General features: G+C 43.5%; 1 protein-coding gene across 1 annotated transcript in view; it reads right to left on the bottom strand.

Moving 5' to 3' along the window:
• The window catches only part of PGPEP1 (pyroglutamyl-peptidase I), an 82774-nt gene that overhangs the window by 15147 nt on the left and 52675 nt on the right, over window positions 1-14952 (bottom strand). The window contains exon 3 of the mRNA XM_040322681.1: window positions 73-189. Coding sequence (XP_040178615.1) covers window positions 73-189 — 117 coding nt within the window. The remainder of the gene's footprint in view (window positions 1-72; window positions 190-14952) is intronic.

Genomic DNA, 14952 nt, shown 5'->3' on the forward strand with positions numbered 1-14952 from the left:
TTGTTTGTACCTGTAGTAGGGCGCAGAAACAATATACCACACTGTGTTGAGTGAATATGTCCTCAAACTTACCTCAGGGTTGTAGGTCATCCATAAATCTGGGATTAACCTTTGCACAGTCTGATATTCAACTGGAACTTCATACACATGCAAATCAACATCATCTCCTAAACCAATCTTCTCAAGTTCCTGCAGGAAATTAAAAATAAAGAAAACATGCAATGTGTTTTTAACCAATGAGTAATATTTAGATATTGGCAGAATTTGGCTGCATCTAAATCTAAAAAATGTAGAACTAGAATTTATTTACATTTATTTAGCAGATCTACGTTTTTTTTTTTTTTTTTTTTTTTTCTTTTTTTTTTTTCCACTTCAGACTCTTCCTCATAGAGTGCGGATATATGCTCATGTTCTACGTACCAGCCCATTGCATCTCTATTTTGGTTTTGCATCATTAGTGTCGCTTTTCTTTATAAGGGTTTCTCTTTTTTTTTTTTTTTTTTTTAATTAATATATTATTTATTTATTTATTTCCTTTTTATTATTATATTTTTTTTTTTTTTTTTTTTTTTATTATTCATATGCTATTGTAACATGCGCATATACAATGAACCCATATAAACCCATATATATACCTCCTCTTGCAAAAGAGCAAATAAAAATACCAAAAGGTTGACCATTTCAAATTTTTACCCCCCCTAACCTCTACCCCTCCCCCCCCCCTCCCCTGTCTCACCTTAGACATTTTCTTCAGACCTGTAGATCTTTCTAATATTCTTCTAGGAGAGCGTTTAAAATTCTTCCCTTAGCTTTTCTGCGTAGCTCCAAGTTTTCTTGAAGATCCTCCAGTTTTCCCATTTTGTGCTTAATAAAATATTATTGCCCTCTAAACCCTCTTTCAGTTCTTCCATTTTGTATGTTTCTTCGACTGCGTCGATCCATTCCCAAATCAGAGGGGGGTCTGGGTCTTGCCACCTTCTAGGGATTAATCTCTTGGCGGCGTTCAGGAGGTGCGGTATCAGTGATTCCCTGTACCTTTTAATACCTTCTTCTCCCCCATGAAATAAAACAACCCATGGGTCCATCTTTATCTTTTTCTTTGTGATCTCCTCAACGCATCCCAATATTTTTTCCCAGTACTCTTTTATCTTAGGGCATCCCCACCAAAGGTGTGCCATATTTCCTAGTGTGCTACACCCCCTCCAGCAGTTCCCTGTCTGCCCTTCTTTAAATTGTTTTAATTTATCCGGTGTCATATACCAACCGGCAATGCATTTAAAGCACATTTCCGCCGTGCGGCTATCCACCGCGGAGGAGTGGGTCAGAGTCAACATTCTCTCTATTGTAGTCCTATCCCGCTTTGTGCCCAATTCCCTTTCCCATTTTTCAATGAATGGGGGTATACCCGGCTCCCCCATCTTCATTAGGATCCTATAAAGTTTTGAAACAATACCTTTGGATCTTTCCGTGGTACAGATTTTTTCCAAGTCTGACAGCTGGTCTCCTGACCTCAAAGGGTGGGGGAGACCTTGGATGAAATGGTTAAGCTGCTGATACCTCCACTCATTGATTTCCATAAAATTTTTATTAAGTTTTAGCTCCTGCAGTGTTCCAATGTGACCCTCACTCATTATGTCTCTTAATTGTGCCGTGTCTTTTTTAATCCAATGCCCCCCCACTTGTGTCTTACCCGGTGCAAAGAAATCGTTGTTTTTCAGTGCTATGAGAGGTGAGTTATATTCTTTCTCAATTTTTTTATATACTATATCCCATGTTTTCAGTGCCTTTTTTGTTATCTCGTGTAGGTTTATGTCCAGTGTCCTAAATTTGGGGGGGTTCCAAATTATCTTATCTAATCTTGCCTGTGATAATTCATTTTCTAAACTTACCCATCTTTTTTCTTTATTGAGTCTGGCCCACTCCACCACCCTTGTCAATATAACCGCATCGTAGTATCTCTTAACATCCGGAACGGCGAGTCCTCCCTTTTTTTTTGGTTGCATTAATGTTTGAGAAGATATCCTATGTTTCTTGTTCTTCCATATAAAGTTCATAATTAATTTATTAAGGGCTGAGAGTAGAGTTCTCGGGAGGGCTATGGGGATCATCTGGAATTTATATAGGACCTTTGGCATGATGACCATTTTGCAATAATTGATTCGTCCTATCCATGATATTGCTCTATTTTCCACCCTTTTTGTCTCTTTCTTAATTTCGTTTAGCAATGGGATAAAATTTATCTCGTACGTTTTTTTAATTGATTTGGCTAACATGATCCCAAGGTATTTAAGTTCACTGACCCAGTCGAAACGATGTTTTTTTTCCAGGGATTTTTCTTCTATCTTACTAACATTTATGCTCATGATCTTCGTTTTGGTGATATTTAATTTAAAATTAGAAATTTCTCCATATTCATAGCAGAGGCTTAATAGGTTTGGAATTGATATTTTGGGTTCAGTTAAATAGAAGAGGACGTCGTCTGCAAAAGCTGCAAGTTTATGTTCCTCCTCTCCTATTTTGATCCCTTTTATTTTTTGGCTATTACGAATCTTGGCTAGCAGGGGTTCCATTGACAACACAAACAGCAGTGGTGACAATGGACACCCCTGCCGTGTTCCATTTTTCATTTGGAATGTTTGCGAGAAGCTGCCGTTTATTTTAATTTTGGCCATAGGGGACTGATATAGGGCAGCCACCCAGTTCATCATCCCCTGGCCAAACCCCATTTCCTTTAAAGTAGAGAGCATGAGTCCCCAGTCTACCCTGTCAAACGCTTTTTCTGCGTCTATTGACAGGAGTAGACCTGGGGACCCCATTGTCCTCATTTTCCGGATAATCAAAAGTGTTCTGACGCCATTGTCTCTCCCCTCTCGACCCTGGATGAACCCCGTCTGGTCTGGATGCACCAATTTATTCATTTCCTGCTTAACTCTCCCGGCCAAAATCCTTGCGAACAGTTTTATATCCGTGTTTAGCAAGGATATTGGCCGGTACCCCGAGCATCCTTTCAGGTCTTTGCCTTCCTTCGGGATGACAGTGATAATTGCTTCTGAGGCCTCCTTACTTAATTTGTACCCCTTCCCAAGGCCGTTGAAGTACTTACATAGCCTTGGTAGTAGTATCTCTTTACATTTTTTGTAGTACATTACTGTAAAGCCATCTGGGCCTGGGCTTTTACCTGAGGCTGAGTTTGTTAATGCTAACTTAATTTCATTCTCCGTGATTGGCCTGTCCATCCCCTCTGCGTCGAATTGACTAATTTTTGGGAGTCTTGCTTCTTTTAAAAAGGTTGTGATCTTATTTTCTTTCTCTCCTATCTGCCAAATCTTTTGTTCAACTGAGTATAATTTTTCATAGTATAATCTAAATGTTTCGGCAATTTCTTTTGTTGTATGGGCAACCTCTCCTTTATCATTTTTGATTTTGTCAATGTAATTCCTTGATTTTTTTTTTTTCACCAACCGAGCCAGTTGTTTGCTTGTTTTATTTCCCCACCTATATCTTTCCCCTGCTATTAAGTTGAATTCTTTTCTTGTTTCCTGATCCATGAGATCTTTAAGTTTATTTTGTTTGTTAACAAGGGATAGGTATACGTCTCGTTGCTTACTTTCTTTTTTGTGTATTTGTTCTAGGCTGAAAATCTCGTCTATTAATTTAACTTTTTTGCTGATCGCTTCCTTTTTTCTCCTTGCTCCTTCGGAGATCAGGACCCCTCTTATTACTGCCTTATGGGCATCCCATAGGGTAGCCGCCGAGATTTCCTCCGTTTCATTGATCTTAAAATATTCTTCTAGTTCTTTTTTGACCCTTGTTACGCTTCTCTCCTCAATCAATAGTTCCTCATTTATTCTCCAGCTTTGATAGGGCCTTTGATTGCCCGAGATTTTTATAGAAATACTAATGGGTGCGTGGTCAGAGATCGTCATGGGCTCTATTCTCGTCTCCACCACGCCCTCCAGCATTCTATGATCAACGAAGATGTGGTCGATCCGAGAATAGCTACCATGCACCTGGGAGTAAAAAGTATAATCTCGTTGACTAGGATTAAAAATCCTCCATGTATCCACTAACTGACTTCTGTATAAGCTAGCTTTGGCCTTTCTTAATTGTGTGTCATGAGTTTCTAATGTCCGGTGTGATTTATCCACTTTCGGATCCATACAGAAGTTTAGGTCTCCTCCTAGTATTATCTTTCCCCTACTGAAATCTTTTAATTTCCCCAAAATTCCCACAATGTATTTCATTGGGGAAATGTTAGGTGCATATACGTTTACAAGGGTATAGTCTTCCTCCTCCAGTTTTCCTCTCAAAAAGAGGAATCTCCCTTCTGGGTCAATTAGTCTATCTGTAAGCACAAACCTTGTACCCTTGGCTACCCCAATTGCGACCCCTCTAGCCCTCTTGGAGATGGTATCTCCATAATACCAAGTGGGAAAGTCTGGCGAGTGCATCCTAACGTTTGATCCTATTGTCAGATGGGTCTCTTGTAGGAATGCGATATCTGCCCTATAATATTTCAGTTCCTTCAACACCTTATGTCTCTTGTATGGGCTATTTAGTCCCTTAACATTGTATGATAGGCATTTAATTACTGGCATCCTCGTTTTTTTTGTTTTTTAATCCTCGATCTAGATCTACAATTTTCCTTTCTATGGTTCACGCTCACATCTAATTGTCCAGGTGAGACAGGGCATCTTCCCCCCCCCCTCCATCCCTCCCCCCCCTTCCCTCCTCCCCCCTCCCCCCTCATTCCCCCTCCCCCCTCCCTTTTTCCAACCCTCCCGTTTGGTCTATTAAAGACCACTAGACCAACTACCATGTCTTGGTCCAGATCGCTCTGGGTGAGGTTTAGAGTTTTCCTCCCCCTCCTCTATCATTTAGATAGGGGTGGAGGGGAACAATCTCCGATAGTCTTCCCCGTGACCGCCTGGGGCCCTCTCGGGTCCCGAAAGCGGACCAGGGTGATAGATAGAAAAAAGGAAAGAAGAAAAAAGAAAAAAGATATAAAGGAAAGCACAACACACCAAGGGAGCCCTCAAAAAGAAGGGTCCTAACGTGGCACACTGTGCTAATGGTCAGGGCTGGGAAGGGAAGATTGGAGAGGACAGGGGGGCCTCAGAATAGAGCCCCCCTCGACCCCCCCCCCCGACCCCACCCCGAAAAGATTTGGTGCCCGATCTCCAGTTCCCCGCAAAGCCCGCTAAGTCCTCAGAAATTCTTAACACAGTAGATCTCCCCTTTCAAGACCCAGTTCAACAAGCAGGAAAACCCCGGGTGATTTTGATCTTTTTGAAACAAAGGAAAAAAAAAGGGCCTTGCTTCGGTCGTTCACTCCTGTGCCCAACATGTGTCCCCCTGTCCCCCAGGATAAATGGAAGGAAAGTAAGGAGAGAAGGGCACCATCGAAGGGGGTCCTAAGGGGGCAGATTTTTACCTAAGTAGGAGCCGGGGGGGTAAGAGAGGGGACGGGATGGGGGGTCTCATAGAAGAGCCCCCCTTCTCCCTCGTCTCTCCCCCCCCTACTCCCAACCCGGCAAGTCGGGGATCTGAATATCCAGTTTCCTGCAAAATTCACTTAAGTCCTCGGGGAATCTCAAGGTCGCAGATCTACCCTCTCTTGTCCCTATCAAACATGCTGGAAAACCCCAGTTATATTTGATATTTAAATCCATCAACTTTTTTAGGAGTGGTTTTAACAACCATCTCCTTGCCAAGGTTTCTGGGGCCACATCGGTAAATATCCGGAGATCCGCCCCCTCAAAAACTATCGGGGGTTTCCCCCTCATCTTCTTCCATATTTCTTCTTTCTCTTCAAAGAATCTGAATCTTATTATAACATCTCTAGTTCGCTCTGGGGGCCCTCTTTTCGGGTTTCCTACTCGATGTACCCGTTCAATCTTAATTGGGTTGTCCTCTGTTCTTTCTAGTACAGGGTTAAATATTGTTTGCATGATTGCCCTGAGATCCTCGCCCCTCTTCTCTGGTATTGATTTGATCCTCAAGTTTTGTCTCCGATTTCTATTTTCCTGGTCTTCTAATTTGTAGAGAATATGCCTCTGTTGTAATTTGATCTGCTCGATCTGAATTTTTAGTGAGTTTGATTCCTGTTCTTGTTTCTCTATTTGTTCCTCTGCTGATTCTATTCTGGAAAGCATATGACCAAAATCTGCCCGTAAGTTCTGTATCTCCCCCTTTATCACATTTTCCAACTTAAGCAGCATCTCTGCCATTTCTCCCTTTGAGGGGGACTGTGTATCTGCACTTCGTTCTTCCATTCTACTGCTTTCCAGTCCACTTCCCCTGGGCCCTTCCTCTCCTAATTCTATAGATGTTTCTCTGGAGGTGTCACTCTGGGGTATCTTATTATCGGTCCTTTTGATTTTATTTGCTTGTTGTTGTTGCTTCGTTGTTCCCTGGCCCCCAGGGGCACGCGGGCTTTCCCCCCTGGTCACAAATGGTCTAATTGAGCTTGTCGCTGTTGTATTACTTGGGGTAATTGGGGGCCCCCCTTTAGTTGATCTACTCGTCATTCTACTCATATTCTTATTTTCTCTCCTTCTAATTCTCTTCCCCAGCTTGACCTCTTTTATCGAATTTTTGAGAGAATTGGCGATTGGGGAGAGGTTCCTTTGGACTGGGGTAATTCATGTAAAAAGCAGGGATAGGTGGAGCAGTAGATTTTTTTTCTTTCTTTCTTTCCCCCTTTTTTTTTTTTTTTTTTTTTAAAGGTGGATTTTAAAGGCCTCTTCCCCTATTTGTTTAATCGTCTCCTATTACAGGACGTTGCCTAGTCTTAACCGGGGAGTAATATTCCGACCGCAAAGAGTTACGATCAGGCAGAGACCCCCTTTTTCCCTTTAAATATAGAAGTTTTGTAATAGAGGAAGGGTAGGTTGGCTATGAACTTCCTTCTCAGACCTTTTCCCGGTATTGCATATCCCGTCCAGCCTCCAAGAAATTCAGCAAGACCAGTATATGAGCCTGGCCTATATATTACACCTGGGTTTTTTTTTTTTCCAGGTCCTATGTATGTAATTCAGAGTAGAGAGGGAGCTATACCCGACAGTTCACCATGTCCCTTCTCCCCCCCTGCCTTCCCATAGAATCCGTAAGTATGGTCCGTTTTTCACCAACAGCCTCTTAGCTCCGAATTTCAAACATCTTCCGCCATCCTTATCATGTGGTGATTTACACTGCGTCTCTTCATGTATTACAGGTCACATTTTGACTGGCACGCATTTACATCAATATACATCAATATACCTGACATTTAATATTCACAGCGTAGAATATACTTTTTTTGATATTTACATCTGTTCATATTTGGCATGACAAATTTGAGGACAGACAGCAAAGCTGTATTGTAGACATGGGAAACATGCATATCAAAAACGACAGGTCTGCATTTAGTACCGAAACCATATTCCAAGTAAAATAAACTTGTGCATTTATACTCGCTGTAACTTGGTGGTCACACCAGAGCTTATAAAAACTTCTTTCACAAGAGTCTCCCATGCTCTAAATTTGAGAAAGCCTATTCTTGTGGAAATCAAGAGCTCCAACAATACATTATTAGGCTTCCTTAAAGGGGAGTTACAGCCGTTTTTTTTATGTTCATTAAAAGTCAGCAGCTACAAAAAGTGTAGCTGCTGGCTTTTAACTACTTAAGACCCGGACCAATATGTAGGTAAAGGACCAGGCCCCTTTTTGCGATTCGGCACTGCGTCGCTTTAACTGACAATTGCGCAGTCGTGCAACGTGGCTCCCAAACAAAGTTGTCGTCTTTTCCCCCCCACAAATAGAGCTTTCTTTTGGTGGTATTTGATCACTTCTGTGGTTTTTATTTTTTGCGCTATAAACAAAAATAGAGCGACAATTTTGAAAAAAAAATTGCAATATTTTTTACTTTTTGTAAAGGTGTGTTTACACACACACACACACACACACACACCTCTCCCCGTTCTTCAGCTCCTGTGACTGATCGCGGGAATCCGGCGGCAATCGGGTCCCGGAGCTTCGGACCGGGTCGCGTGTGCGACCCACGGCTGGGCACTTGAGGACATGCAGGTATGTGCTTGTGCCCAGCCGTGCCATTCTGCCGACATATATCGGCGTTAGGCGGTCCTTAAGGAGTTAAACATACACTTACCTGTTTCGCGGTCCAGCGATGCTTCGCTCCTCTCCCCCCCCCCCCCCCCCTCTCCGTCGTCGCCTCAATTGTAACTTTACGGCTTCATGGACGGGAACTCACTGCGCATGCACGAACGGCGCAGCGCTCCCCGAGTGGACAGGCGATCGCCTGGGACCTGTCATGTGTCCCAGGTGATCACCTACAGGGAGGGGCCGCCAAAAGGCGATATGACGCATCGCCTAAGCGGTCCCTGGGTGGAAGGAGGAAGTGGGACAGGAAGTCCCACTCCACCCCCCCCCCCCAAAAAAAAAAAAAATACATGCCAAATGTGGCATGTAAGGGGGCAAGGAGTGAATTAAGCGGAAGTTCCACTTTTGGGTGGAACTCCGCTTTAAGCAGCCAACATTTGCCAAGCAGGGAAAGGCACTAATGGACAGACATAGGTTGTTCAGCTCAGAAAATACCCACATTCCCTGCAATTATGAAAGAACAAAACATAAAATAAAAAAAAAACTTTGGAAGGTGTGCCCAAAGATAGGCATGAAAAAGGCAAACCAGTATTGCCTGTGGTCTTTCTAAAGCTGAACTTTTCAGCTTAGTCAGTCACTTACCATGCCTTGTTCTGCACAGAGTGTGTGTGGAGGTGGCCATCCTGGAAGGGGCAGGGATTTTCATCCTCAGAGTCCACAGAGCCTCTAGCAAGAACAGTGAGCAGCACAAGAGTGACATCACTAAATCTCATGAGACTAGCAGTCAGAGACACAGTGCCTTAAACTCATACTGTTGATATTCTTGTATGTTCCCATATCTAAAGCCAACAATACCGGAATGAAATCTAATCCTGATGATCAGGGATTCTATCGCTAAGGCGAACAGGAGAGGCTAACAAGGGCACCCCTGCCTAGTACTCCTCTTCAGATCAAAGGTGTGAGATAGTTTTCCGATAGCCCCAACTGCAGCCTGTGGTTGAGCATAGAGTAGGCACACCCATGAGATGTACTGTGGGCCAAAAGCATTCCAGTACCACCCATAAGTACCCCCAGTCAACGCTATTAAACACCTTTGTGGTGTCCAATGATAGCAACGTCCTACTGCCTACATTGTCAACTGACTGAGGACTGTATGTTTAGAAAAAGCCTTCTCAAATTAATTGCAGTGGGGGCGTGGCCAACCGCTGAGGAGTATGGACACCCGATTACACAGCTCCAGTACTGAACGGAGAACCGAACAGCATCACCAGCTTACCAGAGATACAACTATGCCATTCACAGTCCCATTCACACAGGGACACCAGCCCGGGTCATATCGCAAATTAAAAGAACACTGGCAGCCAAAAAAAAAAAATTGATTTCTTCTCTCAGCCACCGGGAGGACAAATCCAAGATGGCACTCGTGGCCTCTCACAGCACAAAGACTGTTCATACACTGACCTGCCTGATGCAGATGGCCTAGAAATATCCCAGCAGAATGACTCTTCAAACTCTTCTTCATCCAGCCAAGTCGTGGATGTGCCTGGATTCTGGCACACAGGCTCATGAGGTAAGCCCTGCAATGGAGAATCTCCTCACACAGTCAGCCCATCCATCTCCTATAGCAGCATTTCCCCACATCTAGCCAACTGGTTATAGACTAGGGTGACCAGACATCCCCGGGTTTCAGGGGACAGTCCCCAGACCAAGTCTGTCCCCAGTTTTGTCCCCAGATTGGATTTGAACAGGGGCTGGGGCAATTTCAAAGACAGTCAGTGCAGAATTATAATTCTGAATTACGCACCCCCGCTCTGCCGCTCCTACTAGCTTGGGGGGGTTATTTTTTTCCATTACTTGTGCCCCTTTCTGATGATCATGTGCTGGTCGGAGCGGGGGGGAATATTTCTTCAGTTTCGGGTGCATGCGCATTCAGCTCCACTCGCATGTTCTTCTGCCTTGGCTAAAGTCCCGGCCTGCTGTCTGCCTGCTTATCTTCTTGCCTTCCCTGGCGGAGTGATCTTCCTCCACACGCCACCCAGTAGTAGCCGGGGCCCAGAGAGCAAGGCCTCATACACACGACGGAACATGTTCGATGAAAACGGTCCGCCAGATTTTGGTCTGATGGCTGTACACATCATCAGACCAAATTTCCCACGGACAGCAAATGCGGTGACGTGGCCGTGCCGTCGCCGCGACGATGACGCGGCGATGTGCGCGACCCTGGAAGGTCAATGCTTCCACGCATGCGTCAAATCACTTCGACGCATGCGAGGGCATTTGGCCAAGCGGACAAGTCCGGTGAGTCGTACAGACAACCGAACATGTCCGACGGACAGGCTTCCAGCGGACATGTTTCTTAGCATGCTAAGAAACATTTGCCTGCTGGAAACATGTCCGATCCGTCGGAAAATTGTCCGGTCGGCCGTACACACGACCGAACATGTCTGCGGAAACTGGTCCGCGGACCAGTTTCAGCAGACATGTTCGGTCGTGTGTACGAAGACTTGACAGGCTGTGAGGCAGGCGGCTGCGGCGATGGGCAGAGAGTCGCTGATTGCCATCATTACTAGAAAAAAAAAATATGTCCCCAGGTTTCATTTTAAAAATCTGGTCACCTTATTATAGACACCACTATGAAGGAGATGCTTATTTCATCCATGTTCTCTAAATTCAAGTGAGAAATTAGTTTCATGGAACTGAAAGTGTATCATATTGAACAAATGCTCATCATGACTGAAACTGTAAATGATTTCGTGGATGATCATACCCGTGAGGTAATTCTTCCAACTGATCTTAACCCGTATGCCAGAAAAAAAAAATATCAACGCTCCTGCCTGATCTTTTGCCAATGGAAACCATCATTGATCGTATAACACTGTCTCCCCAAAGCTCACCTTCCTGCAGAGATCCCTCGAGATGTTTTAACGAGAATTAATTTTTATCACACGAAAGACCAACTCCTGGCACAGGCAAGACATCTTGGCCAGCTTCCAACACTGTATGCAAAGCTACAACTGTATGCAGATCCCTCTCAATACACTTGTCAGACAACTGAACACCATCATTAAACCCCTCAACAACCACAAAATCCCTCATCAATGGGGATTCCTGACCTAAATTAATAATTACCAGAAATGGAGTGAAACTATATATATATATAGGCAAATGAGTATTTTGATCACATCATCCTCTTTATGCATGTTGTCTTACTCCAAGCTGTATAGGCTCGAAAGCCTACTACCAATTAAGCATATTAGGTGATGTGCATCTCTGTAATGAGAAGGTGTGTGGTCTAATGACATCAACACCCTATATCAGGTGTGCATAATTATTAGGCAACTTCCTTTCCTTTGGCAAAATGGGTCAAAAGAAGGACTTGACAGGCTCAGAAAAGTCAAAATAGTGAGATATCTTGCAGAGGGATGCAGCACTCTTAAAATTTCAAAGCTTCTGAAGCGTGATCATCGAACAATCAAGCGTTTCATTCAAAATAGTCAACAGGGTCGCAAAAAGTGTGTGGAAAAACCAAGGCGCAAAATAACTGCCCATGAACTGAGAAAAGTCAAGCGTGCAGCTGCCAAGATGCCACTTGCCACCAGTTTGGCCATATTTCAGAGCTGCAACATCACTGGAGTGCCCAAAAGCACAAGGTGTGCAATACTCAGAGACATGGCCAAGGTAAGAAAGGCTGAAAGACGACGACCACTGAACAAGACACAAGCTGAAACGTCAAGACTGGGCCAAGAAATATCTCAAGACTGATTTTTCTAAGGTTTTATGGACTGATGAAATGAGAGTGAGTCTTGATGGGCCAGATGGATGGGCCCGTGGCTGGATTGGTAAAGGGCAGAGAGCTCCAGTCCTACTCAGACGCCAGCAAGGTGGAGGTGGAGTACTGGTTTGGGCTGGTATCATCAAAGATGAGCTTGTGGGGCCTTTTCGGGTTGAGGATGGAGTCAAGCTCAACTCCCAGTTTCTGGAAGACACCTTCTTCAAGCAGTGGTACAGGGAGAAGTCTGCATCCTTCAAGAAAAACATGATTTTCATGCAGGACAATGCTCCATCACACGCGTCCAAGTACTCCACAGCGTGGCTGGCAAGAAAGGGTATAAAAGAAGAAAAACTAATGACATGGCCTCCTTGTTCACCTGATCTGAACCCCATTGAGAACCTGTGGTCCATCATCAAATGTGAGATTTACAAGGAGGGAAAACAGTACACCTCTCTGAACAGTGTCTGGGAGGCTGTGGTTGCTGCTGCACGCAATGTTGATGGTGAACAGATCAAAACACTGTCAGAATCCATGGATGGCAGGCTTTTGAGTGTCCTTGCAAAGAAAGGTGGCTATATTGGTCACTGATTTGTTTTTGTTTTGTTTTTGAATGTCAGAAATGTATATTTGTGAATGTTGAGATGTTATATTGGTTTCACTGGTAAAAATAAATAATTGAAATGGGTATATATATTTTTTTGTTAAGTCGCCTAATAATTATGCACAGTAATAGTCACCTGCACACACAGATATCCCCCTAAAATAGCTAAAACTAAAAACAAACTAAAAACTACTTCCAAAAATATTCAGCTTTGATATTAATGAGTTTTTTGGGTTCATTGAGAACATGGTTGTTGTTCAATAATAAAATTAATCCTCAAAAATACAACTTGCCTAATAATTCTGCACTCCCTGTATATATATATATATATATTTACGGTCGAAGAGGGCCTACAACTGCTTCACACTTGGGGAATTATACCTGAATTAGCTGTACCAGCACAGCCAAACTAAAAGGAGAAAGACCAAGCTTCCTCCAAGAATCATACAAACTACAAGTCTATACCAGGGTATTTAAAACCAGTCCTGCACTCCGATTCAGTGCCTGCTCGTTGCAGATAGTACACAAGCTTATAACCCTCTATAATATTTAGCAGTTTGCCTTGGACTGCTGCTGACCCCCGTTACCCTTGCTGTTATTCTTCATTCTCGTCTTAACCATGGACTTACTGTTTACCTCTTTACCTCCCTGAGAGCACAAGAGAATTCCTAGCCAAGACTTACCAGACTCAACAAAATCTGATGACCTAAAGGTGACTAATACATATGCGATACGGATGTGTAGAATTTGTGTGTGAAGGATGATCGATACTCAATTGCCATGATTCTAGTAGAATACTCAGTAGAGAAGGTGAATATAGTTCAAACTACAAGGTCTAGAATACTCTGTAGTTTAAAGTTATAGTTACCTTCTCCACCAAGTCAAGAATGAGGTAAAACCATTTAAGACCAGATCTATGACTTATAGTCAAAAGCAACTGCGCATGACGGCATGAGCCAGTCACACGCAGAATATAGCTAGTGCGCAAGGTTATACATGATGATTGCATGATCAGAATATACTGCGCATGACAACAGATAACAATTTGCAAATTATGCATACAGTAAAACCTTGGATTGCAAGCAAAATTCGTTCCGGAAGCATGCTTGTAATATAAAGCGCTTGTTTATCAAAGCGAATCTCCCCATAGGAAATAATGGAAACTCAAATGATTCATTCTCCTTTTTCCCTCATCTCTTTTTTTAGTTTAATTGTTTTTTTATTGATTTTAAAATGACTTAGTACAGCAGGCACATATTTCATCAGGTAACAGTGTTACACCATATAAGAATACATACAATACAGAAGAGACAAGAAAAAAAAAAAAAAAAACGAGACCGCTTCTACAGCCAATACTGCCCGTACTTCTAACTTAAGGGTATTTAAGTACCTGATGCCTGCTATATCTCCTAGCCATACATCTATTCTTGTCCCTTCCCCGTCCCCCCCACCCTACCCCTATCTAAGGAAGCGTATTACCCCTTTAATTGATCTCCTGTATAGGACAAGAAGAGAAGGGAGGAGGCCCCTGTACTTTTCTGTTAACAGAGTCCCCTTGTGTTAATATGAGAAGACAAAGTTCCCCAGGGTGGTTTACCCTATCAGAGCTCCCGGCAATCCCACCCCGGCATCGAAGAAAAACCATCGATGCCGGGGGGGGGGGGGGGATGACGTTCTGGAATCGTTTACGCGGGTTCCCCTAAACTTGGTTTCCCGTCGTCCTCAACCACGGCCCCCATATTCTTTCAAATTTCCCATAGTTCCCCTGTCTGGTAAAGTACACTCTTTCATTTGAGATTGTTAATTTCATGGATGTTAGCCTGTTGACTACTGACGGGGGGGTCTGCGCCTGCCATTTTTGGGCTATCGTCTTACGTGCCTGGAAAAGGCATCTCAGTATAGCTTCCCCGCTGTCTTGAGGGACTCTTGTGTCTTCTATGCTCCCCAAGAGGCAGGTCCTAGCCACTGGATCAAGGGATGTTCCAAATGCCTTATTTATCCTCTCTACTATTTCCCTCCAGTAGCTATAGAGTTTGGGGCACTTCCAGACCATATGTATTAGGTCCCCTTTATTTTTACATCTCGGGCATTCGTTGTTTTGTCTCCACCCCATTTTAAACATTTTGTGCAGGGTAAAATATACCCTGTGTAGCAAGAACAAGTGGGAGAGTCTTTGCGCTGGAGCAATTGAGACCAATGCGCCTTGTTGAAGAATCCTATCCCACTGTTCAAGTGATATTATTCCCAAGTCTCTTTCCCACGCTGCTTTACTCTTGGCCGGTCCTGCTCTGCTTATTGCACTAGCACTCAAACTATTATATGTTAGTGATATTAGGCCCTTGGCCATACTTGCCTTGATTATCTTCAGAAGGACAGGGATCTGGGTCCATATAATTGGTTTGGAGCTAAATTGTGCTTGAATAGCATGGCGGACCTGTAGGTATTTGTAGAATGTTTTGTTTGAGATATTCAATTCCCT

The sequence above is a fragment of the Rana temporaria genome, chromosome 1, assembly GCF_905171775.1.
Source record: "Rana temporaria chromosome 1, aRanTem1.1, whole genome shotgun sequence".
Taxonomy (NCBI): domain Eukaryota; kingdom Metazoa; phylum Chordata; class Amphibia; order Anura; family Ranidae; genus Rana; species Rana temporaria.